Source organism: Trichoderma ghanense (assembly GCF_004382785.1).
Source record: "Trichoderma ghanense strain CCMA-1212 chromosome Unknown scaffold_10, whole genome shotgun sequence".
Classification (NCBI taxonomy): domain Eukaryota; kingdom Fungi; phylum Ascomycota; class Sordariomycetes; order Hypocreales; family Hypocreaceae; genus Trichoderma; species Trichoderma ghanense.
In genome coordinates, this window is record NW_027395673.1 from 1,057,833 (window position 1) to 1,082,101 (window position 24,269).

General features: G+C 54.5%; 11 protein-coding genes across 11 annotated transcripts; 6 read left to right on the plus strand and 5 right to left on the minus strand.

Moving 5' to 3' along the window:
* Nucleotides 1-652: 652 nt before the first annotated feature.
* Nucleotides 653-1,547, plus strand: CCMA1212_007946 (uncharacterized protein; the record flags this gene model as incomplete). The annotated part of the gene is made up of 3 exons (XM_073705104.1): nt 653-763; nt 807-1,071; nt 1,111-1,547. The coding sequence occupies 3 exons, from the start codon at nt 653-655 to the stop codon at nt 1,545-1,547; spliced, it is 813 nt and encodes a 270-aa protein (XP_073556519.1).
* Nucleotides 1,548-2,090: 543 nt separating this feature from the next.
* CCMA1212_007947 (Lactoylglutathione lyase) lies at nt 2,091-3,291 on the plus strand (the record flags this gene model as incomplete). Its single annotated transcript, XM_073705105.1, has 5 exons — nt 2,091-2,137; nt 2,210-2,238; nt 2,294-2,712; nt 2,782-3,055; nt 3,116-3,291. The coding sequence occupies 5 exons, from the start codon at nt 2,091-2,093 to the stop codon at nt 3,289-3,291; spliced, it is 945 nt and encodes a 314-aa protein (XP_073556520.1).
* Nucleotides 3,292-3,627: 336 nt separating this feature from the next.
* On the plus strand, nt 3,628-5,445 carry CCMA1212_007948 (uncharacterized protein; the record flags this gene model as incomplete). The annotated part of the gene is made up of 1 exon (XM_073705106.1): nt 3,628-5,445. One exon carries the CDS (start codon nt 3,628-3,630, stop codon nt 5,443-5,445), a length of 1,818 nt encoding a protein of 605 aa, XP_073556454.1.
* Nucleotides 5,446-5,538: 93 nt separating this feature from the next.
* On the minus strand, nt 5,539-6,201 carry CCMA1212_007949 (uncharacterized protein; the record flags this gene model as incomplete). Its single annotated transcript, XM_073705107.1, has 1 exon — nt 5,539-6,201. The coding sequence occupies one exon, from the start codon at nt 6,199-6,201 to the stop codon at nt 5,539-5,541; it is 663 nt and encodes a 220-aa protein (XP_073556455.1).
* Nucleotides 6,202-7,015: 814 nt separating this feature from the next.
* Nucleotides 7,016-9,920, plus strand: CCMA1212_007950 (Vacuolar protein sorting-associated protein 9a; the record flags this gene model as incomplete). The annotated part of the gene is made up of 5 exons (XM_073705108.1): nt 7,016-8,783; nt 8,836-8,913; nt 8,966-9,138; nt 9,191-9,810; nt 9,878-9,920. The coding sequence occupies 5 exons, from the start codon at nt 7,016-7,018 to the stop codon at nt 9,918-9,920; spliced, it is 2,682 nt and encodes an 893-aa protein (XP_073556409.1).
* A 233-nt stretch (nt 9,921-10,153) lies between these two features.
* Nucleotides 10,154-13,039, minus strand: CCMA1212_007951 (Copalyl diphosphate synthase; the record flags this gene model as incomplete). The annotated part of the gene is made up of 1 exon (XM_073705109.1): nt 10,154-13,039. One exon carries the CDS (start codon nt 13,037-13,039, stop codon nt 10,154-10,156), a length of 2,886 nt encoding a protein of 961 aa, XP_073556408.1.
* Nucleotides 13,040-13,754: 715 nt separating this feature from the next.
* CCMA1212_007952 (Ent-kaurene oxidase) lies at nt 13,755-15,465 on the minus strand (the record flags this gene model as incomplete). The annotated part of the gene is made up of 3 exons (XM_073705110.1): nt 13,755-14,812; nt 14,877-15,162; nt 15,214-15,465. 3 exons carry the CDS (start codon nt 15,463-15,465, stop codon nt 13,755-13,757), a joined length of 1,596 nt encoding a protein of 531 aa, XP_073556407.1.
* A 1,161-nt stretch (nt 15,466-16,626) lies between these two features.
* CCMA1212_007953 (Glutathione S-transferase 2) lies at nt 16,627-17,544 on the plus strand (the record flags this gene model as incomplete). Its single annotated transcript, XM_073705111.1, has 4 exons — nt 16,627-16,660; nt 16,714-16,904; nt 16,976-17,103; nt 17,214-17,544. 4 exons carry the CDS (start codon nt 16,627-16,629, stop codon nt 17,542-17,544), a joined length of 684 nt encoding a protein of 227 aa, XP_073556406.1.
* Nucleotides 17,545-18,042: 498 nt separating this feature from the next.
* On the minus strand, nt 18,043-19,356 carry CCMA1212_007954 (uncharacterized protein; the record flags this gene model as incomplete). Its single annotated transcript, XM_073705112.1, has 3 exons — nt 18,043-18,747; nt 18,843-19,001; nt 19,063-19,356. The coding sequence occupies 3 exons, from the start codon at nt 19,354-19,356 to the stop codon at nt 18,043-18,045; spliced, it is 1,158 nt and encodes a 385-aa protein (XP_073556413.1).
* A 952-nt stretch (nt 19,357-20,308) lies between these two features.
* Nucleotides 20,309-22,156, plus strand: CCMA1212_007955 (Cytochrome P450 3A13; the record flags this gene model as incomplete). Its single annotated transcript, XM_073705113.1, has 1 exon — nt 20,309-22,156. One exon carries the CDS (start codon nt 20,309-20,311, stop codon nt 22,154-22,156), a length of 1,848 nt encoding a protein of 615 aa, XP_073556412.1.
* Nucleotides 22,157-22,231: 75 nt separating this feature from the next.
* On the minus strand, nt 22,232-23,440 carry CCMA1212_007956 (uncharacterized protein; the record flags this gene model as incomplete). Its single annotated transcript, XM_073705114.1, has 5 exons — nt 22,232-22,505; nt 22,606-22,741; nt 22,835-23,085; nt 23,170-23,292; nt 23,376-23,440. 5 exons carry the CDS (start codon nt 23,438-23,440, stop codon nt 22,232-22,234), a joined length of 849 nt encoding a protein of 282 aa, XP_073556411.1.
* Between the last annotated feature and the right edge of the window lie 829 nt (nt 23,441-24,269).

Sequence of the window (24,269 nt, forward strand, 5' to 3'; positions counted from 1 at the left end):
AGCCCGCCGAGCCGGAGTGATGAGAGATCTACGAGATGTCTGTTGTGGGGACACTAGGCTGGTTGCGGCAAGAAGCGTGATAAGGGTTGCGACCCCGGCCCCGCGATAAGTTACTCTGAGTCATCAGGACTAGGTCTATGGCGGTTAGACGTGGGTGTAGCGGATCAAGCGTTCGGAACCCCAAGGTGTCCAGTTGTGATGCCATCCTGCGCCGAATAACTTTACAGAAGACTCTTGAACATTTGAGTCATAAGGTAATTGACCCCCTGTCTCTGAGTACCTGCCGTAGGTAGACCTGTGGTAACTAGGTAAGGTACTGCGGTTCTGAGCGCGTGCTCTCTCTTGGTTACCTTACCTTTCCCTACCCCGCCTTAGGTAAGCAGCGGTAACGGAACGGAACAAAGAAATCAATGTGATCTTCGTTGTTTGTTTCGCATACCCATTTAGCATACCGGTCGGTACTCGGCGGGTTGACTGATGGAGTGGGCCGCATTCTAGTCAACCCGCCGAGTGTCCCCGGATTCTTCACTTTTGACCAAACACGAGGGTTTCGCCGAATGAGACGAGACTATTGTGGCGCTGCTACTTCGGTCGCTGAAGCTGCGGCAAGCCAGATGATTGGGGGTCAAACCTCCAAGACTTCAACGTCGGGATGGGAAAAGTCCAACAAGCTTCGACTCGTCCACGTCTCGTTAGAGCCGCAGGAAACGGAGGCATAACCACAAGGCCGACCCTTGCTCCCCAAACCGACGGGTGGCATTGGGTCGTTTCCGCCATCGCGGTAGAGGAAGACATTGACAATATAGGCGACCTGGCCCGAGGGCAACGACTCCCATGCTGATGAGGTCGACGGCGACGGCGACGGGTCTCAGGAAGGCGGCACCTACCAGCAATTTGATTTCCGGACAATTGATTGCTCGGTCATCTATGACTTGCTAGATCACACTGAAGAAGAGTCTGATGGAGAGACACTGGATCCGACTTACATTCAGCAAGCTGTGGACAAGCGCATAGTGGCGGCATGTAACCAGAGGTCCTATGCTACGCCGCAGGACCGAGATGCTCAGACTAGTCATTCTGGACAAGTCCTCTATTGCCATTAGCAATTAGCGGGTGAGACCATCGGTCTAGCCAAGCTTGCTTTACTGCCTGTCTTCCCATATCCAGCTGGTGGATTTGGTGACTACGTCTTTCATTCAACGTTCATCATGGCGCTGGCGGAGACCATCGATATCGTCTTCCTCGGCACCTTCAGTCCCGTCGAGGAGAACAGCATAGGCTGCACCCGCTTTGCTGCCTGGTATAGCGAAGCTTACAGACCGAAAGCTATGCCAGTTACTGCGTTTCAGGGACTCAATCGGGCGCTCCCTCTGAAGCAAGCCTGCAAACCATATGGAGCTTTTGCTTGTTCTGTCTTGTGGTCGCAGAGCGATACAGACAGAATGATCCGTGTCGTGCGCGAACTCACGGACACACAAGATCCAATGGAACGTCTTGATAAGGCTCTTACACGAAGAGGAAATTGCATCCCTCAGAGCTCAGCCTAGTTCTCTCACTCGCAGGACATGGACTCCCTTCGCGCATAAGCTCCAACTCAAAGACCGCCTCTGTGTGTCATCCAAGCATCACGATTTGGATATCCAGCATCTGCTTACCTACCCATCATTCCCCTTGTTCATCTGATCTGTGTTGCCGCTTTGCCGAAGATTCAATGTTCAATGAGGTAATCGAAGCTTCGCTGGAGAAGCAGATGACTAATGCGGGGCTGGTGAGGGGACAAGCAATTGACGTCGGATAGGTAAGCATCTGCCGAGTCTTCGTAGAACAAATAGTTCAGCCAGCAGCCATTCACTTCTTGTCTCTTCTCTTTCCTTCTACCTCCTGCGGTCAAGGAAATCTCACCAAGGCTCTCATTGAACCTCTTCACCGAAAAGCACCAGCATCTCCTGATTGGGGAGAGCTTCAGTACCTTCACCATTCTGCACAGATCTGTTTTCCTCCTACCCCGCCATCTGCAGCTCGGGGCATCGCGAGGGGGCAAAAACGTGCATCATTCGTTCCGTGTAAGACAGCAGCTCAGATTTGCGACAATGGCGGCCACCACGGATCTCAGCAAGTACAAGTTCAACCACTCGATGTATGTCATGATCCAATTGGCCTTGTCTTCATATACCTGCCGTGTCAGACCTCGTTCTCATGCGTGATGCAGGATTCGAGTCAAGGACCCCAAGGAGTCTGGTAAGCTCACGCACCTTGATGCATCATGATGACATGGTTGCTTATACCCGCTCAGTCAAATTCTACGAGTTCCTTGGAATGAGCGTCGTCCGCAAGCTCGAGTTCCCCGATGCCAAATTCGACCTCTACTTCATGGGATACAACAACAAGGGCGCCGTTTCGTTCGGCAACTCGGCCGTTGACCGCGAGGGCGTCATTGAGCTCACCCACAACTACGGCACCGAGAATGACCCCAACTTCACCGTCAACAATGGAAACAAGGACCCCCACCGCGGGTTCGGCCACACCTGCATTTCGGTGGACAACATCCAGGCTGCCTGCCAGCGCATCGAGGATGCCGGCTACAAGTTCCAGAAGAAGCTGACCGACGGGCGCATGAACCACATCGCCTTTGCTTTGGATCCCGACGGGTACTGGGTGGAGATCATTGGGCAGAAGCCTATCGAGGAGACCGCCGACATCAAGGAAACGGATGTCTCCACCTACCGGATGGCAAGGTTACCTACACATGCAGCTTGAAGTTGACGTACTAACTCTCGCCAGAACCACACCATGATCCGGGTCAAGGATCCCCAAAAGTCTCTCAAGTTCTACCAGGAGGTCCTGGGCATGTCCCTGTTTAGAACTCACGAGGCTGCCAGTGCAGGATTCAACCTCTACTTCCTCGGCTATCCTGGAGACCAGGGCGTTCCACAAGATGGCAAGACCAGCGACCGCGAAGGTCTCCTTGAATTGACTTGGAACTATGGCACCGAAAAGGATGAGAACTTTTCCTACCACAACGGCAACGACCAGCCTCAGGGTTTCGGCCACATCTGTAAGCACTGTCTCCCCAAGATGTATCGCGGATGCTAGATCCATACTAATCGTGTTACAGGCGTCTCTGTGGATGACCTGGATGCTGCTTGCCAGCGATTCGAGGACCTCAAGTGCAACTGGAAGAAGAGGCTCACGGATGGCCGCATGCGAAACGTGGCTTTCTTGCTGGACCCCGATGGCTACTGGGTTGAGATTGTCCAGAATGACAGATACAGCGACAAGCATGCTGTTTAGGCGGCCAACTGGGATGAAACGATAGCTAGCTTCGAATGCGATGAAGTATTCGATTATACGATTTGCACATGTTTCTTTTTCAAGGCATATCAGTCTGCCTTGTCAGTAACCACACTCTGACAAAGCATCGCGAAGAGCGAATGAGGAATCATCAGCCTGCATATGCATGACCCGCCAAGGCTGAATCGTGGGGTTCGTTGGATAGACGGGGATGGGTATAGTGCACACATAACCAACCATGTCTCCCACAATAACATCCAGAAGGCGGAACGACCATCCCCCGACCTCATTCCGTTATATCAGGCCTCTGTTAGCTGAGATTGTTGGATTCACCAAATGAGACTCTTAAACACAAGAACACTCGAGCTTGAGGTCTTTGCCACGCCTGAGGAGGCGCGCTATGCCATACTTTCGCACACATGGGGAGAGGGGGAGGTGACATTTGCAGATGTTCATCAACCACAGAAAGGAACCAGAGGATGGGGCAAGATTCGTCAGAGCAGCGAGATGGCTTTCAACTTAGGATTCCCGTACATATGGATTGACACGTGTTGCATCGACAAGACGAGCAGCGCAGAGCTGTCCGAGGCCATCAACTCCATGTATCAGTGGTACGAGAAAGCCGGGATCTGTATCGTCTTTCTCGAGGACTTGGCCACAACGGATGAACCAACAACCCCCGAGTTTGCTCAGTGTCGCTGGTTCTCCCGAGGATGGACGCTGCAGGAACTGATTGCCCCTTCAGAGCTCCTCTTCTACTCTAAAGACTGGAATCTCATCGGCACAAGAACCTCACTCAAGAGCATCATCGCCAAAGGCTCCAGCATACCTGAAGAGATGCTAGATATAAACGCGCACAGCCAACGAGAGCGACTCGACGAGTGTTCAGTTGCGGAAAAGATGAGTTGGGCGGCTAATCGCACGACTACCAGGCCAGAAGACCTGGCGTACTGCCTTTTGGGTATATTCGATATCAACATGCCCCTCCTTTATGGAGAGGGCCAAGTTAAAGCGTTTAAGAGGCTGCAGGAGGAGATTATCAGGTCCAAAAATGATGATTCTATCTATGCTTGGAGTTATCCCGAAGAGAAATCCGCAAAGCAACACTTCTGGGGACTATTAGCAGACGATCCCTCGGCCTTTAAACGACGACATGGCGATGGAGTTGCTATCAAACGAGCGCGCTACCTTACACGCCGCTCTAACAGCGATACTACAGTCTCCAACCGCGGCCTCACTGTCGAACTTGCCCTGACGCCCCTCCCCGAGGACAAATCAGGCACCATCTTCGTCGCGCTGCTAGACTGTGACATGCAGCAAGAGGAATCTTCGAATGCGCTGACGCCGGGAATCATCCTACAAAAGACGTCGTGGCACAATGACGCCGAGTTTGTGCGCATCCGACCTGATTACTTGCTCATGCTCCTCATGAACCGCATCGTCGTGGCTGGGGATAGCAACGGGGGCCCATTTGCTCCTCTCCTGGAGCGTGTTCGCCTGTCCGAAGCGAGGCCAAGACAGGTATTTGTCCCGCACAAGCTCTCTCCGCCGCGCTCTCCTCGAGGAATCCTGTTTCATCCCGAAGTTGCAGTCTCGCGTCTGCCGCTAGATCTTGGAACTGGGGTCCTTGTAGATGTGCTTTCGCAGCCTTCGGACTGGCTGTTCTATGACGAGATGCGCATCGACAGAAACATGGCGCGGGAATTGGCCGTAGGCTCTGCGGAGCATCACGACCCTCCTGGCCTACGTTCGACGCGTCTCCGGACAAAGTCGTACGTGCTCACCTTTGACAAACCATCGGACCTAGGCGTCACGGAGCCGATGATTCTGGGGTCATTGGAGCTCGAGATCAACCTATCCCATGGATGGAACCTCTGGCATGTATGCCTCGTCACGGGGCTCGAGCCGCTTCCCCCCAATCCCGTGGGCACGCCGTCGCTATACACGGCGCCGTGGTACGCATTCGTGGACAAGGACAAGATGTCGGCGGGAAGGCTGGACGATGTGTTGGTCAAGGAGAACAGGAGGAAGAAGAAGCTGCTGTCGGGTCGATTACTGAGAGCGCACTTTGAGTTGGAGGCGCGGCATTCGAGGCTCTACTATAAAGTTGGGCTGAAGGCTGTTCCCTTTGGGGATGCTGAAGATGGTGCTTGAATATGTGTATTGCGCGATTACAGCAGGCTGAGCAAATTAGTATGCTGACATGAATATGATGATACACGAGTGCGTTGAAGTTGAAGCGCGCGATCATAGCTCTGGGACCCCCAAATCAGTCATGTCCAACCTCGTCAAGATATCATCCGGCACATCCACCGGCGCCTCCTCAGGCACAAGCCCCCTCTTCACCAGCTCCTCCTCCTTAACATCCGGCTCCTCCTCCAGCACCCTCTTGAGCTCCCTCGCCCTCTCCGTAACGTCCTCGATGCCCACAATCCACTCGTCCGCCCACTTTGTGCTCAAATTCGGGGGTATGCCAATCTGGATGCTGCGATGATGCAAAGCCTCCAACCTCGCATTCCGCTCCGGATCCCACTGGATTCTCACGTCCGAGGGCCTCTCATGCGCGGTCTTGTTGGTGCTCTCCTTGTCCACGCGGGCATGTTCCGAGGGATGATTCGATAAGACGCCTTGTCGTAGTAATTCCAGGAAGTGCTCCATTTTCATCTTGAGGGCGAGGATGTGGCTCTGGTTGTCGTCCTTGTAAGAGTAGCCGCTGCGGTACATCATCCAGCACCAGCTGGGCTTGATCCAGGTCATGCGGTCGGGGCTAAAGTCCTCCGAGGCATTGAGCTTTTGGGCCTTTACTGCGGCGGAGGCGATGGAGGGCTTGTAGGCTTGGTAGACGATGATGTGGTCTTTGTCGTGGGAGGCGCGGATTTGGCGGTAGGGGATGTCGGAGGGACGAGTCATGATGAGTTTGGCGAGTTATGTTTAACTGAGATGAGAGGTCGTTTAAGGGTTCAAGAGTAAGGTAGTGTGAATTGACATTCACGACATGCGAACTATATAGACACTTGGAGTCGAGCTTATATCTGTGGTACAGTGCCAGAGCGGAGAGACGGGGGCTGATGACTCTCCCATGACGACGGCGTGAGTCTTTGGCCGATGGCTGGATTCCTTCTAGCCTAGCCGCGTTCTTGGTCGTATCCCATGCCAGAAAGTCGAACGATGATCATCTTTATTCGGGATGGTCCTTTCTTTGAATCTGAAGATCAGAGAATGGGCTGATTCAGCTCTCGTCGAGTTGATGAAGGTCGAATAATTCACGTTATGCGAAACCTCCACCATGTTTGATGTACGTCCCACTATAATTTCCACTGAGACAACACCATGGAAGGAGTGACGCATGCGGCTCAACGACCTCTCGGATTCTGCTCGTTTCCAATCATGCTCTACCATTGATTCTCGAGTGATCTGAAACACAGAGTACTTATACCGTATTCTTCCATAATTTCCAAGGTTGTTTGTTGTAGCTGTTCGGTCTCCCCATGCTTCGCACCCACCATATCAATCCTGATCGGCACCTGCAATCCCACGCAACAGGCCCAACTTATAGCGCCTAGCCCGCCAAATCACAGCAGGTGACCACAGCACCTCCGTCCTCTGCCAACCACACAACTTCTCCCTCCTACACCTCTTCTCTTCTCCCTCCTCCCCTCCTCCTGACAACTCCCGCCTCTGCGCTCATCCTTTAGCTTCCCCTCCTCGCCCCGGACTCACGTGCATGTCGCCGCCCGGCCCTGGATCCAGCCCGAGAGGCGCGGATGCCTCCGAGGTGACATGCATCCAAGACCCCTCGGTGGGGTCGGAGCCTGTTGCTGAGCCCAACAAGCTCGAGGACCAGAGCAAAACCAGCTTCAACAACAGCTTGACAACGACGACAAGCCACGCCGCTGAGGGCTCTGATGCCCTGGACACGAATGCACGCGCAGGCGCGGATCACAGCGACGACAGAAAGGACCCCGACAGCTCTCCCGCCATGACAGACAAGCCAGCGACGACAACTCATGCCGATTCCCTCAACAAGCCAGAGGCCGAGGCCGACACCCTTCTCCATACAACCACCCCGGCCGCCCCCAACTCCAACGAGCCTCTCGAACCGTCTCCAGCTTCACCGCTGACGGCATCAACTGCCACCAAGCCCAGCGACGAGGCCAGCGGCATGCGAACAAGTGCGAAGCTCGAGCAGGGCGCTGGTCCTGGTTCGGGCAACGCCGAAGCCGAGTCCAGATCCCAGGCAGACGCAGTTCCAGAAACAGATCCTGCCAGCCCCAAAGCTCCCGCGCACAACACTCACGAGGCATCACACGAAGCGACACGCGAGACGACGTCCGCCTCCAAAGATTCTGCCAAGGCAGCTTCCAAACCCTCCGCCCTGACCATCAAGGCCACAAATGCCAGGCCACCGTCATCCTCGCCCATGCAGACCGACTACCCAACCTCGCAGCTTCTCGCCCCCGAGCATCCCAGCTATGTCGACCCGACGCCGCCCACTCCCATGGCCTCCCGCCCTCCCTCTCGAGCCCTCTCCAGCACTCCCCGAAGCGACGATGCATCCCCCACAAGATCCGGGCCAGAGTCGGACGACAAGCCATACACCAGCGAAGACGACCAGGAGGGCTCACGGTCCGAGATTCAGAGCATCATGGAGCAGTTCAGCGAGAACGGTGGCCCTGATGCCAACGAAGTCATGAGCCCCCGGCTAGAGATTGCCTCGCCCATGTTGGGCACCTCCCTGCAGCATCCGCCCAGAAAATCCAGCCTCGAACCTCTATCGCCGCCGCTTGCTGGTCAGGTACAGGGGCTCAACGCTCTCCACATTTCTACGCCGAATGACGACGATCAAGGCCCGCCCGTGCCTCCCAAGGACGGATCCATGGGCACGCCTCCGAGATCGAAAGATGCACGGCCGCCGCCTGCCAACGTCACATCGCCAACGTCGCCCACTATACCCATGCACAGGCCGCCGCCGCCAGAGCCAGAGCCAGAGCCGGCACTGCCCTTTGACTTTCATAGATTCCTGGAGCAGCTGCGGAACAAAAAGGCGGACCCGGTCGCGAGATATCTCAAGTCGTTTCTCTTTGAGTTTGGGAAGCGCCAGTGGATGGTCCACGAACAGGTCAAGATCATTAGCGACTTCCTAGCCTTTATTGCCAACAAGATGATGCTGTGCGAGGTGTGGCGAGACGTTTCCGACGCAGAGTTTGACAACGCCAGAGAGGGCATGGAGAAGCTCGTCATGAATCGACTGTATACTCAGACTTTTTCACCGGCCATTCCACCGCCCAAGCCAATACCCGGGGCAAAGCCGAAGAGGAGAGGAGGCGATCCGCCGCTGGGGCCTGGCCGGAGAGGGCAGCATCAGGAGGACGTCGAGCGAGACGACATTATCACGCAGAAGATCAACATTTACGGCTGGGTCAGGGAGGAGCATCTGGATATACCACCGGTTGGGGACAGCGGACGCCGATTTTTAAAGTTGGCGCAACAGGGTGAGCTTCACACGTCTTATTCCTGCTCTCACGCGATACTGACAGTAATCAGAACTGTTAAAGATCAAGTCGTACAGAGCGCCCAGAGACAAGATCATTTGCGTCTTGAACTGCTGTAAAGTCATATTTGGTGAGTTTCTCGCTAGTCATCATTCATCTCACATCACTCGCTGACCGCTCAGGCCTCCTGAAACACAACAAATCCGACTCATCAGCCGACTCGTTTATGCCGCTACTCATATATGTTGTTCTCCAATCCAATCCAGAGCACCTGGTGTCCAACGTGCAGTACATTCTGCGGTTCCGGAACCAGGAGAAGCTTGGCGGCGAGGCAGGCTACTACCTCTCTTCTCTTGTAAGCCGATTATCCCTTATCGTCTTCATACCAGATGCTAATCACTGTTCAGATGGGTGCTGTTCAGTTCATTGAGAACATGGACCGCACATCTCTCACCATCACCGATGATGAATTCGAGAAGAACGTCGAGGCGGCCGTCTCAGCTATTGCAGAAAAGCACCAGGCATTGTCTCCCAAAGGACCTCCGCCACAGCAGCAGATATTCAACGAGAAATCTTTACAGCACGACGCCCGTACCTCGCTTGATGGTGCAGGCCCGTCCAACCCACGTCGATCAACAGAACAAAGCGACGTCGACGCCCTCACCGCGCCCATCACCGGACTCCTACGAACGATTCAAAATCCCTTGACCACAATCGGCCGCATGTTCTCGGATGACGGCGCCTCATCACGACCACCTCCGCCTCCGCCCATTGGGCGCCCCCTGGGCTTCCCCGAGAATGTGCCCATTCGGCGCAGCGGAGAGGAGCAGAGGGACGGCCGGCGCTTAGATTCTCGATACGCTTTGCCGGCGGAGGAGGCAGCCGCCCGGCAGGCGAGCGCCGAGGTGGCGGAAGCACAGCGGCTGCATCGCGCCGAGCATGCCAACATTGTAGAGACGCTGGCCGGCATGTTTCCCGATTTAGACAAGGATATCATCAGCGATGTGGTCTACCAGAAGGAGGGAAGGTATGTTCTTTCACTCGTCTTTGCTTCTCTTCGTCGTGACCCGGCTAACTAGAGTGTCTGTTCACAGGGTTGGATTGGCCGTTGATGCGTGCCTTGCTTTATCCGCGTAGCATATCGAGAAGAGGCGCGAGGCTTGTCTTTTGTCATGAACTAGATAGGGCTGGTGCAATATTTGTACAACGGTATACTTTTGCCTATATGATATACTCGTTACCTATAATCATGTATGCGTAAGGCATCATCCAAGTTTTCATGCTAATGTCACACACAGCATACTTCCAAAGTGCTCCACGCGTCTTCCGGCGAGCAGCAACACAAGAATCGAAACAATTTCCACTGCCCATTACCTCTGCATTCTGCTGGCGATATCTCGTGCCACATATATCTGGCCAAACAGATCCGTCACGTCAATAAAGGCTTTCAGCCTCCCCCTTACGCCCTCATCAAGGCTCGCCGAGAGCGCTTCCCAGCAAACCTGCATCATGGCCCTCTCCAAGCCAGCCACCTTCATCAAAACCCCCTTTGCCTCCTCAACAGCAGCCTCTCTCCCCACCGTTCGCTGAAAATCCAGACACTGTCCGCCTCCATCTGCAAACTCGGGAAAGTGAAGACTGTTGAGGTTACCTTCGGCGTCATCCCGCATCACAGAACCGTAGTCGTTGTACTGTCGACAAAGCGTGGCAAGATGAAGACACATTTCTCGCGCAAGGTATCTCTGCTCCATCGAGGCGAGGCAGTGCGAGCCGCCGGGGCTGATGAGGCAGCAGAAGAAGGCGAATGAATAGGGGCAGCTCGTGTCGTTGGCGCCGGTGGTGCGGACCCAGTCGTAGTAGGGCACTTGGTCGTGCCAACTGGCTCCTCCACGATTCTGCTGGTGTTCTCTCCGGTGTGCATTGTCGGCGTTGTGCGCCATGTGTGCTAGGAGGAACTTTTCGAGTTCTTGCATGACGCGCAGTTGGGCTGGTTCTGGGCTTTGCAGGATGATTGGAGACGTCTTCACGTGTCTGATGTACTTGGAAAGCACTTCGGCGACGTCCATCAATGATGAGGAGCTGTCGTTGGACGAGGAACAGTCTGATGCAGGAGGGCTGGGGACAGTCGTCTGGATTGAGGCTGAATGGAGAGATGTATGGATGGCAAGATTTGGCTCGCTGCTTCGAATCTCGGCGCCGATTATGGTACCCAGAGCCTGTGAGGTTGGTTCATCCAGATGCGCAACGACAGACTCCATGTATTCGTCCACCTGATAGTTGAGCATCGAAATGACCATCATCTCCCACATCTCATCGCCAGACAGCGCGAATCCGTTGACGGCATTGATTGTTGTCCACGCGATGGGGATGTACGCGAGGTACTTGTCTGCGGACATGGGCATGTCGTCCCGGAGGAAGATGTCGAGGCGGACTCCCTCGAGACGACTTGCATACATTGCTGCTTCTTGGACGGCCAATGCCATGGCTGCTTCCGAGAGGTCTTGAAGAAGCGGCAGGCGGCTGAAGAACTGGGCCATCTTGTTCATCTTGACGTTGTCGGTTTTGAAGACTTGCTCGACTTCCAATGTCCACGAAAGCTCCTTGGGTGAAGACTTGAGGGCGGCTAGGTAGTATGCCTCGGCAAGTGTGGGCAGTTTGTAAGTGACTTTTTCGATCCAGAGATAGTCGCCCACTGCCCGCTCGTCACTGCGAGACACCAAGTAGGCTTTTGCTGTGATTAAGGCAGCTTCGGCGTGCTTTCTGACGGCAAGGGGCCAGGGCAGTTTGAGGGCGTAGGAGAGCAGCAGAGTCGCATACGACGTTCTCTCGACAGAGTCTCCCCACGAGCCATTGTCCTGTTGTCCCGAAAGAGCCCGAACAAGGAGTTGGACGAGGACAATAGGAACGTCTACCTTGATGGCTTCAGTAGCGACATCCCTCAGCAAGCCACCCGCATAAACACTCAACAGCCGACACAGCGCAGAAGCAAGCAGCATGTACGTGTACTCAGCCGCCAGATTCCACTTGTCCTGCAGCTCATTCGCGTTCCAGCTGCCGCACAGAAACCGGACTGCTTTCTCAATCTGCGGAGCATACCGATCGACGTCGGGAGCCGTGAGGAGCGCGAGCAGAACGTTGCAGTTTGCGCTGATGCTCGGCGTCCTCTCGAGCTGGTACGTCTTGAAGCGGGCGCTGCTTTCAAAGTTCCAGATGAGGGGGCTGCGGTCGATGGGCACGCCGAGAGACGTCAGGGCGAGGAGAGAGACGGCTGTGTCGTCGGCGTCGGGGAGGAGGGTGGGTGCGAAGCCGAGGACGCCGCCTTGTTCGTTGATGGCCTTTTGGAGGTACTCCTTGATGACGTGGAGGTCATCATCGTGGAAATCTGTCACGGTGAAACCGCTTGCAAGGAGGGTTGACATTGTCCATGAGATTTCAAACACGGGGGTTGGGAAGCCGCTTGGTACGCCGCCGCAAGAACCATAGCTGCGAACGACGTTCTCGAGATAGGACTGCGCGCGAACGTCCCACTCTGGCGCGTGAAGGAGATATGCGGCTGTCGAAGCCGGAGACCCGAGCATGCCTGCGTAGGCGCTGCAGTGATGCCGGAGGAGGCCAAAGTCGAAGACGCCGGCCAGTGCTTCTAGCGAGTGCAGCAGTGTGGTCTGCTGGTTTGACGCGAGCATGTCGGGGTGCAATCTGGCCAGTTTCTTCTGGTATAGAGCTGTGAGTGCCGCTTGGCCGTCAAAGTCGAAGACGACGCCCTCGTCGGCGAGTTGTCTCAGGAGGCCTGGCACGAGCATCTCGAAGCCGACGTGCAGAGTCTGGTTGACGTCCCAGTTGTTTAGCGCGGACTGCAGTGCTCTGCGGGCTTTTTCGATTCTTTTTGGCACCTCCCAGGTTTGGGCTGGACGAGGACTGTCGAAGATGATGCTGTCTGACTTGCAGTGCTTGATGAGAGCCAAGAGGCCTGCCAGGGTGTTGAGAATGCCGTCGATGGGCGAGGCGTAGGTTGGCCACATTCCATCTTCGGCTTGATGAAGCAGAAGGTAGGAATACGATTCTGGGAATAGCCAGAGACTTGGGTCATCTGGGTCTCGGATCATGGCTAGCCATGCCGTGTCGTAGATGGATATGCTGAAGGAGCCAAAGTCGTTTGGTTGTAGACAACGTTCTGCCAGACATCTCACGGCTCTTCTTGCGCCTTGGAGGACATCCTGGGGAAGTACTACTTTCTGTTGATTGGATGCTGCAGCCATGCTGATTGGTGGTGGCAACGTTGATAACGGGATAAGAAACTGAAGCGTCGTGTAACAGATGCCTCAAGCTTCATAGAGTATTATAAAGTCTAGATTCAGGTCAGCAAAGGTAGTAGGAGAACCGTCGGACACTGTTACGGACGAAAGTCTTGCATGGTATCGTATGCCGGCCATATATGCCGGGTAGTGACTGTCCTGTACTTTGATAAACTCACCCCGGCGTCATGGCCATCAATCCTATTAGGCTGATGTTTCATTCAATGGTTTATTACTACAAAGTCCGTGCTTTTCGGTTGTCAAAGTGGAAGGCTGATAACAAGACTTAACCTCGTTCGTACATGTCAGAGCGGGAACCCCTGTTTTGGCAACATGTTGGCGTTGCCTCAGTTCGACATCTGCCTCGGCGCAACATGTCCGGAATGCAGGCAACTCCGGACCAATGCAGATGTTCCATAGACAGAGGCTCATGGATAATAATGGCCTCGGTTCTGGACCTGGTTGGGGCGCATATGGGTTCAGGAGCGCTCACGTTACCCAAATTAGATACGCGGCCTCACTCTACTGGCATACGGTTGGCATAGAGCAGGAAAAGGTCTCTTCACAACACGATGGTCCTAGTACACGGCCTACATGGCTAACTATGTAACTACCGCCTTTGGCGTTTACACTTGTCTGCAAAGGAAACATCTTCCGAGCCCGTCCCAGGGTGAAAGACTTAGTAGAGCGGCAGACGTTCCGCAGCAGGTCGACGACGCATCAATATCTCTGCATCAGGATTCGGAAAAATGAACTCATGCGCACGTAGATTCGCCGGCCGCTCATTCCCATGCTTAAACTTGAACTCATAGTCCATCAGCAAACGCACAAGGATAATCTTAATCTCAAGGCTAGCAAAGAAGCGTCCCGGGCACGCATTCGGACCATGTCCAAAATTGAGAATCCGGTCCTGCGTCGTAGAAAACTGGTGCAAATGGCCCTGGCCTTCGTTCTGGCGGAGATTGTAGTACCGGAAGCCGTCGAATTTCTCGGGCTCGGGCGTCACCTCGGGATCGTTTTGGATCGAGTTGACCGGCATGCTGATGTGCGCGCCCTTTGGCAGGATTGTACCGTCCGAGAGCTTTGCGTCCTGGAGCATGACGCGGTGCATGGACAGGAGAGTTGGCGGGTTGAAGCGCTGCGATTCGCGCATGAACGAGTCGAGTCTGCGCAGCCTCGAGAATTGCGGCTTCGACCATGTCATCCAGGGTCCTGCTTCGGCTACCACGGCACGGATTTCCTCTCTGATGGGCTCGAGATACTCTGGGTGAGCCAAGAGGTCGTAGAGACAGTGTACCGCGTTCATCTGCGAAGTGTGAATCGACGCGAGCGACATGACGACCTCGAGGTGAGCAAGAGCCGACGCATCGCTTTCACTAGGTGTGGCAATCTCCATCATCCAGGACAGGAGATTGTGCTTCTCCTCCTCTGGAAAGACGTGTCCCTGGGCTTCCAGGCTGCGTCGGCGGTTGATCTCTGGGACGAGCAGCTTCTTGGCTTTTCTGACGTATGCGGTGCCCTTGTACGATGAGGGCATGAACCAGTTGAGGAAGCCATGCGTCCACATTGGGAAGAGGCGCAGGAAGACCAAGGACACAAAGACATTCTCGGTGAATTGGGTAGACACCTCGAGCCACTCGGGGTCGCGGCACAGAGGCTTGCCAAGGAAGATCCGGGCGCTCACACGAGCGACAAAGTCGAGGATGGTGTGGTAGGGCTTGATGGTCACCCATTCGTCTGGTGCGCAAAGAGTCAGATTATCAGAATCGCTTCAACGGGGGCAAGTTGGCTGGGAAAATACCTTCAGACTCTGTGAGCTCTTTCTCAACGGCAAAGTTCACCTCTTCTTGCATAGGCCTCGTGAGCGAGTTGAGGTTGGGCGTGAGCTTGAGCTGAAGAGTGCGAAAGTGCAGGTTGCTCCGGAGGATAATGTGCATGTTCGTGGAGGAGCCCATGAGGTTATGGACGTGGGCAACGGTAGGGCTGGCTACCGAGTTGGGGAGCTTGCGAATGTCCTCGACATACTTGTACGGCAGTACGAGCATGTCCGTGTCAGCTCTTCTGAACTGGAAGATCTTGCCCTTGCACTAGTGAAGACGTCAGCCAAGTTGACCACCATGTTGGCTGTGTAGACTTACTGCTTGGTAGCCCTCGTTCAGGATGTCCTCGGCGCGACGGAAGAACCGAAAGTTGGAAACCACAATTGGCTCGAGTTGAGAGGATATACCAAAGATGGGATACTTGTAGCCGAATATCTGCGAGAGGATGGAGGAGAGCATGTATAGCCCTCCTACTAGGGCTATAATTGCCCATGGTGAAGTCAATTCCTCAAGGGAGGACAGAGGAAAAGCACTATAGCTGGTGCTTAAGGGAAGAGTTGTGTTTGCCATGTTGACATAGGTTCTGTGAAAGCATTCATGCGCGCGCGAGTTACAACGTCCCGAGACAAGGTTATTATAGGTTGCAGTGCTTTACTACGAATCGGTCAGTTTATCGTGATATCCGATGCATGTAGCGTCAGACTCTAACGGATAAGTTGAATACATGTACCTACTTCGAACACGGATATCCTTACGAGCAACCTAAGGTAACTTGCCATACAGTCATACCAAGGTCTGGTTTATAAGTGATTTTACTATTTATTCAAGTTATTTACCACATCAAGTTTAACTATCTACCTATATTGAATAAAAAACAGTATATGTATAGTAAGTATATGTAATTATATAGCTACAGGATCAAAAGCTTACCTGCCATGCCTACTTACTTATGAAAGACGTAAAAAACATATTTAGGACCTTATTACATGTGAAGTACATATTCGGAGTAGCTCAATGTGGTCTGGAGAGCCGAGGTTGTTGAAACCTTCCCTTCCAAGCTGCAGCCTCGTGCAAAGCATCAAATGCCACACGTCTGTAACCTCATGTTGCTCTGCAGATTAGCGCTGCGCAGCATTCTGGGCGCAATGGACGGAGGAAGCTCCCCCCTGTCTCGGCTATAAGACAACCAACAATGGTTGTCTATCAACATTAGGAGATACCACCGTGCTGAGCCGCAGCGTGCGACTACGACCGTGAGCCGCCATGTCACTCTGTACGGGCTTCTGCAATCCGTGTTGCCGTGATACTACACAAATCCTGCGGTTAGCTGCAAGGTAAGCAGGACTTGTAGGTCGCAGACATCGGCGCAGCAAGTCCGTGAATGTGCGCGAGTGTCCAACGATGGACGGATGAGCGACCTTCCGAGGGAATCAGAACAGCCAGAGGTGTATGTACTTGTACTTGTTGCCCACGCCCTCACTTTGTGTTGGTTGCGGAGACAAGCGGCCAACAGTTTCTAGATATTGCTTACTTGCGCGTTAACTGAGTGTAACCCCTCAACCCCTCTTCGGACAGGTCTGAATGGCATCAAGGGAACCCGGAAAGCCTTCATCTAATCTGAACATTTACATATACCATACTGGTGTTTATTGAATTCGTCAACGCCTTCACCTTGTCTTTCTCACTACTACCACAGCAACTCTCAAGATTTATTCGGAACCACCCGCGACAATGAGCCTCAAGCCGATCAAACTGTACTGGAGAAGTGAGTGTAGCACGTTATTCCATTCGGGCATGACTGACACTGAAACTCGCCAGACCATGTTCCCAACCCTTCCAAGGTCTTGATCATTCTCGAGGAGCTCAACCTCCCCTACGAGACATCATGGGTTGAGCTCGACGGCCTCAAGAAGAAACCCTACACCGACGTCAACCCGAACGGCCGCGTTCCGGCCATTGAGGATCCCAACACTGGCCTTACCCTCTGGGAGTCTGGCGCCATTGTCCAGGTGAGGGCTCAATGACTGACATCCCCCACGCGTTGCCGTTTCTCATCAGGCTTACCATTTGTACTACCCAGTACTTGATCGACACGTACGACAAGGACAACAAGATCTCGTACAGCAGCTTTCCCGAAAAGTACCTTACGGTGCAGTGGGCATACTTCCAAGCCTCTGGCCAAGGCCCTTACTTTGGCCAAGCCGCATGGTAAGCATCCTCAGTCCAGAGGCCTCCCAAACAAGGCCCAAGTACCTACATACATCCTCATCATGTGCTCCCAGACTAGAAATCACAATACTGACTTCAGTCTCCCGCAGGTTCAACCTCTTCCACGAAGGCGCATACGGCGAGTCCCCCGAGTCGGCCAAGATCCGCTACGGCAACGAGGTCAAGCGCGTCGCCGGCGTCCTCGACAGCGCGCTGGCCAAGTCGGAGTGGCTCGTGGGCGACAAGTGCACCTACGCCGACCTGGCCTTTACCATGTGGAACATGCAGATTGCCTTTTTCATGGGCAGCCGCACGGGGGAGCACGCGTGGGACCCGAGCGCGTTTCCGCATTTTACGAGGTGGCAGAATGCGTGCTTGGCCAGGGAGAGTGTGAAGAAGGTTGTGAGTGTTTTGGGGGAGCAGGAGGTTAAGAGTGGCTGAGTATACACACTTTTGATGTGATGTCGTATGATAGATGCGATGATTTGAGCTGTATCCTCACGTAGGGGTATAACTTGGACAAATCGGCCTAGAGAATCTGCTTCCACTAGTCTTGGTGTTACGCCTGAGACATCAATAATTAAGAATTATTACATCCTCTCGTTAATCGGATGGGCTCTCATAGTGAACTATACAGACAAAGGGCTGCAGCAGCTCTCTCGGCTGGGTACATAGGGAACCGTAACTGAAGTCCCGAGAGAATATCACCGAGATGCCAGATGAGGCTGCCGAGTTTCAAGCAGTCTCGTGCACTGATTGTAATAGACTCTGTGGATGCAGAAAGCTCTCTTGACGCCTTCAATCCTCAAGAATTGTCAGACGTGGCAGATTATCAAGACCTGTCATAGGCATATGGATAGACATTTCTGCACATTGTATACTTGAAAGACAAACAGACAGCTAAGAATTACATGTATATACAGCTCACCCCAACACAACTCAGAAAGCCGGATCCCTCCCCGCCGTTGCCACAAAGTCCGTCGTGACTTTAATCCTCGAAGGATACGCATCCTTGAGCGGCTCCTGATCACTCTGAAAGCTATTCGCCCGCTCAACGTCCACGTTATACGACGGCAGCGACCCGTCATACCGCTCCCACGGCCCAGCCATGCCATTCGCCTTCTGCAGCTGGTAACTATCGCCCGAAGCCAGCAAATCGCTCCCATTCCTCGCCTTGGCCCTACTCCCGCGACTACTCGAGAACAAGCTCCCAAAGTTGGCCAGCAGCGTCGGCAGCCCGCCCACTTTGGCAAACAGCGGCGCGTAGCACGGCAGGCACGCGGCGACGATGCTGGCGTTGGGCTCGATGGTGCCCCAGATGAAGGCGGCCGACATGTTGAGGTAGCGGTCGGACCCCGTGGCGGCAATGGTGCGGCTGATTTCCGAGTAGAGGTAGTAGAAGCGCACGGCGGACGAGATGCAGCAGAAGATGCCGAGCCAGAAGATGCCCAGGACCTGGAGCTTGCGCGCCCTATCCATCTGCAGCTTGCGGATGACGGGGATGGGGAAGAGCAGGACGATGACGTCGAAGACGATGCTCATGCCGGCAAAGGCGAGGGAGAAGTCGTTGTAGTTGTAGCGCAGGGGGTTGGTGGCCAGGGGGTTCCAGGCGGCGTCGATGGGGTTGGCTGCGAGGAGTTGGCACTATGACATGCAGTTAGTTTGTGAGTGGTCTATTCTTGGTGTTGATGTGGGCATGGAGGTCTGGGGGGGGGGGAAGATGTTGGGGAGAGACATACTACGATCATGGCAAGGCACCATGCTGAGAGGATGCCGACGTAGATGCGGACGGCCAGTTTGAACTTGAAGGTGGTGAAGATGCGCGAGTAGAAGAGGAGAATGGCAATCTTGACAAAGACGAGGCTGAAGACGAGAGGAAAGCCCTCAATCCATAGAGCCTAATGTCACTGTCAGTATAACTGCAAGAATGGCTGCTCATGTATATCAACGAGGACTTACACGAAGGAAAATCACAGCAGCAGAGAGGGGATCCAGAGTCGAGTACGTGTAGTCAACCCCTGCCAGCCCCCCGGCCACAAAGATGTCGACGGAGATTCCCCACGCTGCCACCTGGGCCAGGACACAAACCCAGTCATCGCTGGACAGCCTCTGCTTCTTGATGATTCTCGTGTAGCACCGCAGTCCAACGGCGAGGGTGCCGAGAACGGGGAAGACAATGGCCACGGCAAGAAGGGTCGTCGTCACCAAGGACGGCTGAGGAGCAGCAGCAGCAGCAGAAGCCGACGACTCCATATCTTCCCAGTCGTATGCGAGGGATTGGCACAAAAGGGAATAGAGAAGAGAAAAAAAAAAAAGGAAAAATGATTGGTGTTAGAACAGTTGAATGTTCAGCTTATGAAATGATGCTCTCTTGGAAATGCAGGGCTTGGCTGCAGATATGTACCTTCACATAACAGATGAGAAGAAGAAACCTGGAGATGGCTGCGTCGTTTCCAAGTCTCAGGGACATTACGAGGAGCTCTCACGTTGGGAAGATGGGCATGTAGGGATACCTGAATTTCCCATCCGCACGGACTCTGAGCGTTTATCTTGAACTATTACTGTTACAAGTTGTGCGGTAAGCAGGGTCCCCGGATTTCCCTCAACCGCTTCGGGTTGTCCTTTTAAGCGCTGTCTTTGCTTGTAGCAGCATACAACGATTGGGGTGGCTGTTGCAACCGCACGAGAATTCATCACAGACACTTGACGCCACCACACCGACACCAGACAGCTTTCAGAGGATATCATCAAGTACCAGTACGAGGCCCGGCGTGTCAGGCGTCATCCGGGGTATTGTGCGGGCTGCCCCATTGAGTGCGGCACGGCTGCATCCGGGCCCTTTTGGAAGGATTTGCGGCGAACGATGAAATACTACCCTCAACCGGCACAATGCAGGAAACTATGTAGGTATGTAGTAGGAGGCAGTATCGGATGTAGACGGCTTGCTTCAGCCTGCAACCTCTTTAACAGTATCCGCCTCCTCTTGATCGCCCATTACTGTGACCACCCCGGTGACACTCGGCCTCCCCAAGCACCCTGATGCACAACTGCGTGTATATGGATGCGCTCCAAGGGTCTCGTTGATGTGCTACAGTGCTACCCACCCATCTCGACATCAAGATCATCTCCTCATAATGGACACTGTATCGCGTAGTAGAGCCAGCAACACCAACCTACGTGTTACCTGAGCTAGGCAATACAGACCATGTTGGACGTTTCTGTCCTCGAGAGCATGAGCCAGCTCGCAACCGTCTGCCTCTGGACAACCTGCATCGGCTCTGCGCTGCTCGGCCTCTGGTCCGCCATCAGTCTCCTGCACCACGTCCGCCTCGCGCGAACCATTGGCCTCCCCTTCGTCATCCTGCCCTTCTGGCTACTCGGCGGCCCCTGGCAGCTGGCCCAGTTCATCGTCGTCCCCGTCCTCAAGGCTCTCCCCGAGCGACTCACCCGGAACTGGCTGCCCCTCCTCCTGTTCAACGAGTTCTGGCACAATGGCTACGAGCCGTTTCAGCGGCTCCAGGCCGACACCTTTGTGGCCGTCTCGCCAGGCGGGCTCATCCTTTACACCTGTGACCCAGATGTCAACGTCCAGTTGTTCCGTGACGGCAATTTCGGCAAGCCTGCCGAGCTTTTGTCTATCCTGAACGTCTTTGGGCCTACCATTACCGGCACGGACGGCCCCGAGTCGCGGCTGTATCGCAAGATCACAGCGCCATTCTTTTCCGAGAAGACGCTGCGCCGCGTCTTTGTTCAGTCCGTCTCTGCAGCAAAGATACTGCTTGCCGCCCTGCTACGTCCAGACGCCCATCACCAGTTGCGAACATTGTCCGCAAGGGTTTCGCTCAACACGCTCAGCCAGATTACCTTCAGCTACCAGACAGACGCTGACCTGGTGCAGGCGTTGGCTTTTCAAGACAATATACCGGATGGGAAGACGCTGAGCTTCAGTCAGGCTCTACATGGACTCTTGGAAAACCTGGGCGTCATCTTCATCGTGCCTCGCTGGTTATTGCGTCTGACGCCGTTTCGATCTCTCCAACATGCAACCGCATGCTACTCGGAGCTCGGATCATACATGAATCAGCTCAGGGGGGCGAGGGAGGCCGCGCTCTCTGAGAAATCCTCGTCTTCGACTCATTCAGACGAAGACCTCCTCAACTTGCTCATCCAAGCAGGGGCATCTTCCAACGACCACGGCAAGCCCGTCTTGACCAACGCCCAAGTCATCGGCCAAATCTTCCTCTTCATGTTTGCGGGCCACGAAGCCAACGCCAACCTCCTCGTCTCCATCATCCTCCTCCTAGCATGCCATCCACAAATCCAGCACACGATGCAGCGCGATCTCGACCATCTCCTCGGCCAGACAAGCCCAGACACATGGTCATACGACGACCACTACAGCGCGCTCATGCACGGGACTGTCGGCGCAGTCATCAACGAAACCCTCCGCCTCTTCACCGTCATCCCCGTCCTCCCGAAATGCGTCCCGCCCGGCGGTCCCTGGCTCTCCATCACCGTCAAGGGCCAGCGCCATCCACTGCCGCCCGGGACAATTGCGCTCGTCAACACGAGCGCCACGCATCGGCATCCAGAACATTGGCCCAAGCGGCCAGCAGACGTGGACCAAGCCAACAACAGCTCTTCTTGGTCGGATACCAGAAACGACACGCGCCAACGCCCCCATGCCGCGGCGGACTTTGATCCATGGAGGTGGTTGGATGCGGCGAGCGCGGAAGCCACACAGACAGGTCCAGGTTCGACCAAATTCTTCAAGCCTCGAGCCGGGACTTTTATTCCTTTTTCAGATGGCAGCCGGGGATGCCTCGGAAAGAGATTCGCGCTGGTGGAAGTTTGTGCCATGGTCGCGACGCTGTTCAAGACGCACTCGGTCGAGTTGGTGACGGACTCCAAGCAGGGCGTGGACGGGGAGGAGGAGGCCTGGTTGGAGGCACGGCGACGTGCTGCGCTGGCACTTTCGGAGGGGACAAAGTTTGACACGAGCTTGCGTGTTGCGAGGGCTGTGCCTATCAGGTTTGTGTCAAGGAGAGATTAAGACACGCAAAGACAGCAAAAGATACCATTTGATCCTCGAGGCAGACATCTATTGAATTGTACGCAGTTTGGGCTGCTACTCCTGCGTGTCTGGCATTTGCCCAACCATGATGAACCACTCCGCATCAACACTTGCACCCTGCGCAAACTCAGCCTCCAGGTCCTTGATCTGCTGCACCAGCGGCGAAGGCTTGTCTTCCCCGCGGCTCATACGACGAGACAGTTCCTCCATGCCCATGAGGTGACAGTGATTCCAAACGGGCCGCAAGTAGTTGCGAAGCCGAAGGCGTTCGTAGGCGATGGGATTGAGGCCAGCAGCTTTGAGCAGCTCCGAATCGTGCAGGATCCATCTGTTGCCGCTTGGTCAATATCCAGATATGATTCCAAAGAGAAAGAAAACAACAAGAAAGAGAGAGAGACGAGAGGGGTTATGAGGAGATGAGCACTCACGAGCCAACGTCAGGCTGTGCCTTGCGCATAATCGACACAACACTTTCAGTGCGCGGCATGTGCATGCCCGTACGCGTAGCAATGGCCCTGGCCGAGCGAGGGTCAAAGTCAAGCCATTGGAGGAAACCACCCGGTTCTACCCACAACAACACCTCAGTTATAATGCTCCCAAGTCGTGAGAAGCCAAGAAAAGAGAGAGTGAGATAAGAAAAATATAGAAGGGACATACTCAGGAGAGTCTTCAAATTATCAAGCAGAGGCCGAATATTCTCCCCATTAAGCAACGTAATAAAGAACCTCAAATGCACCACGTCAAACGACCCGCGGAGCTCCGGCGCAAAAGGCTCAAACGCATCCTGTTCACGCAACGACACGTTTTCGGGCAGCCATTCCCCAGGCGGATACTGGTCGGCCGAGATGTCGAAGCCGAGAAGCTGAGAGTCTGCAGGCAGCGCATCAGACAGCTCCGTCAGCCAGAGTCTGGTGGGTTATTACATTTTCATTAGCAAGCCAGCCATTCAGTGCGGCTTGTCAGTTCGTTGTCGGGAGCAATGTTCTACCTACGCTGTGCCGGTAGCGACGTCGGCCACCCTGATGGACGAGCGCGAGGCTATGCTCTGCTGGACGGCTGGATGCAGGAGTCGGTCGTCGCAGAGCTTCTTGACTAGCATGTGCTGGTAATTTAGGCTATAGACAGTGACATTCTTGCGTCAGCACCAACTGCAACTGCATTTCGACTTCTTCAACAGGCCCAACACGTTTGGATGTACCGTATACTTGACTTGTGGTCACGATGGAAAATGTACGGGGCCGGTTCCGCCACGGTCTCGGCCATGGCAGGCAAGGGGGGGAGGCGCCCGGGCACCGTCAAAGAGCTAATAAAGAAACGTCTGATGCCGAGAACCGGTAAATCTGTTGGGAAAGCAGAGAGGGGGAAGCCACAGAGACGGGCAGAATCATGACAGAATTCAAAGATGGCCGGGGAATCTGAGATATTCACGTGCCTTTATTGCATGCAACTACACTCAGGTCAATGCGCGAGATATCGATGCTTACCCCAAGGGGTGCCGACAGCTTGTTGTTCGTCCCATCTTCAGTGAAACCCCTGTTATGGATAGAGCACATGGAGTAGACAGCCTCGCATCCAACAACCCCAAAGCCGGGGTGACCCAACAAGAAGAAATCCTACGACGATAATACCTCGGCCTCGACCCCGTCCCCCGTACATTAGGGTTGCATCAAAGTCAGCACAATGCGCAAAGGCAACACCTGCAGTCTAACGAGAATAGGTCGGCAAATCAGGTGGGCAGGCAGCAGAGGGTCCATGTTGTATCGAGACTCAAACTGGGAGAAGTCTTGAAGGGTTGCAAAATGCAAAGCACAGACTGTATTGCTTCGCACCTACATTGATGTTACTCGGCCGGATCCCCGCCCCGAGAGGCGCCGGCGCCGGGATTCCCGTCCTTCTTGTCTAATAATAGGGGCGGGGATGCTTGCCGCAAGCCCGGGCCACCGTTGCCTGATTAGGAAACCGGGTTCACGAGTTCTTTGGACAAAGGTTGTGTCTGTGCGCATGTCGTTGGCACCTCAATCAACTCCAGACGCGCCACAACGGGCTGGCAGGGCATCGGTGAGGTACGCAGCGCACTATGTACAGTGACTGT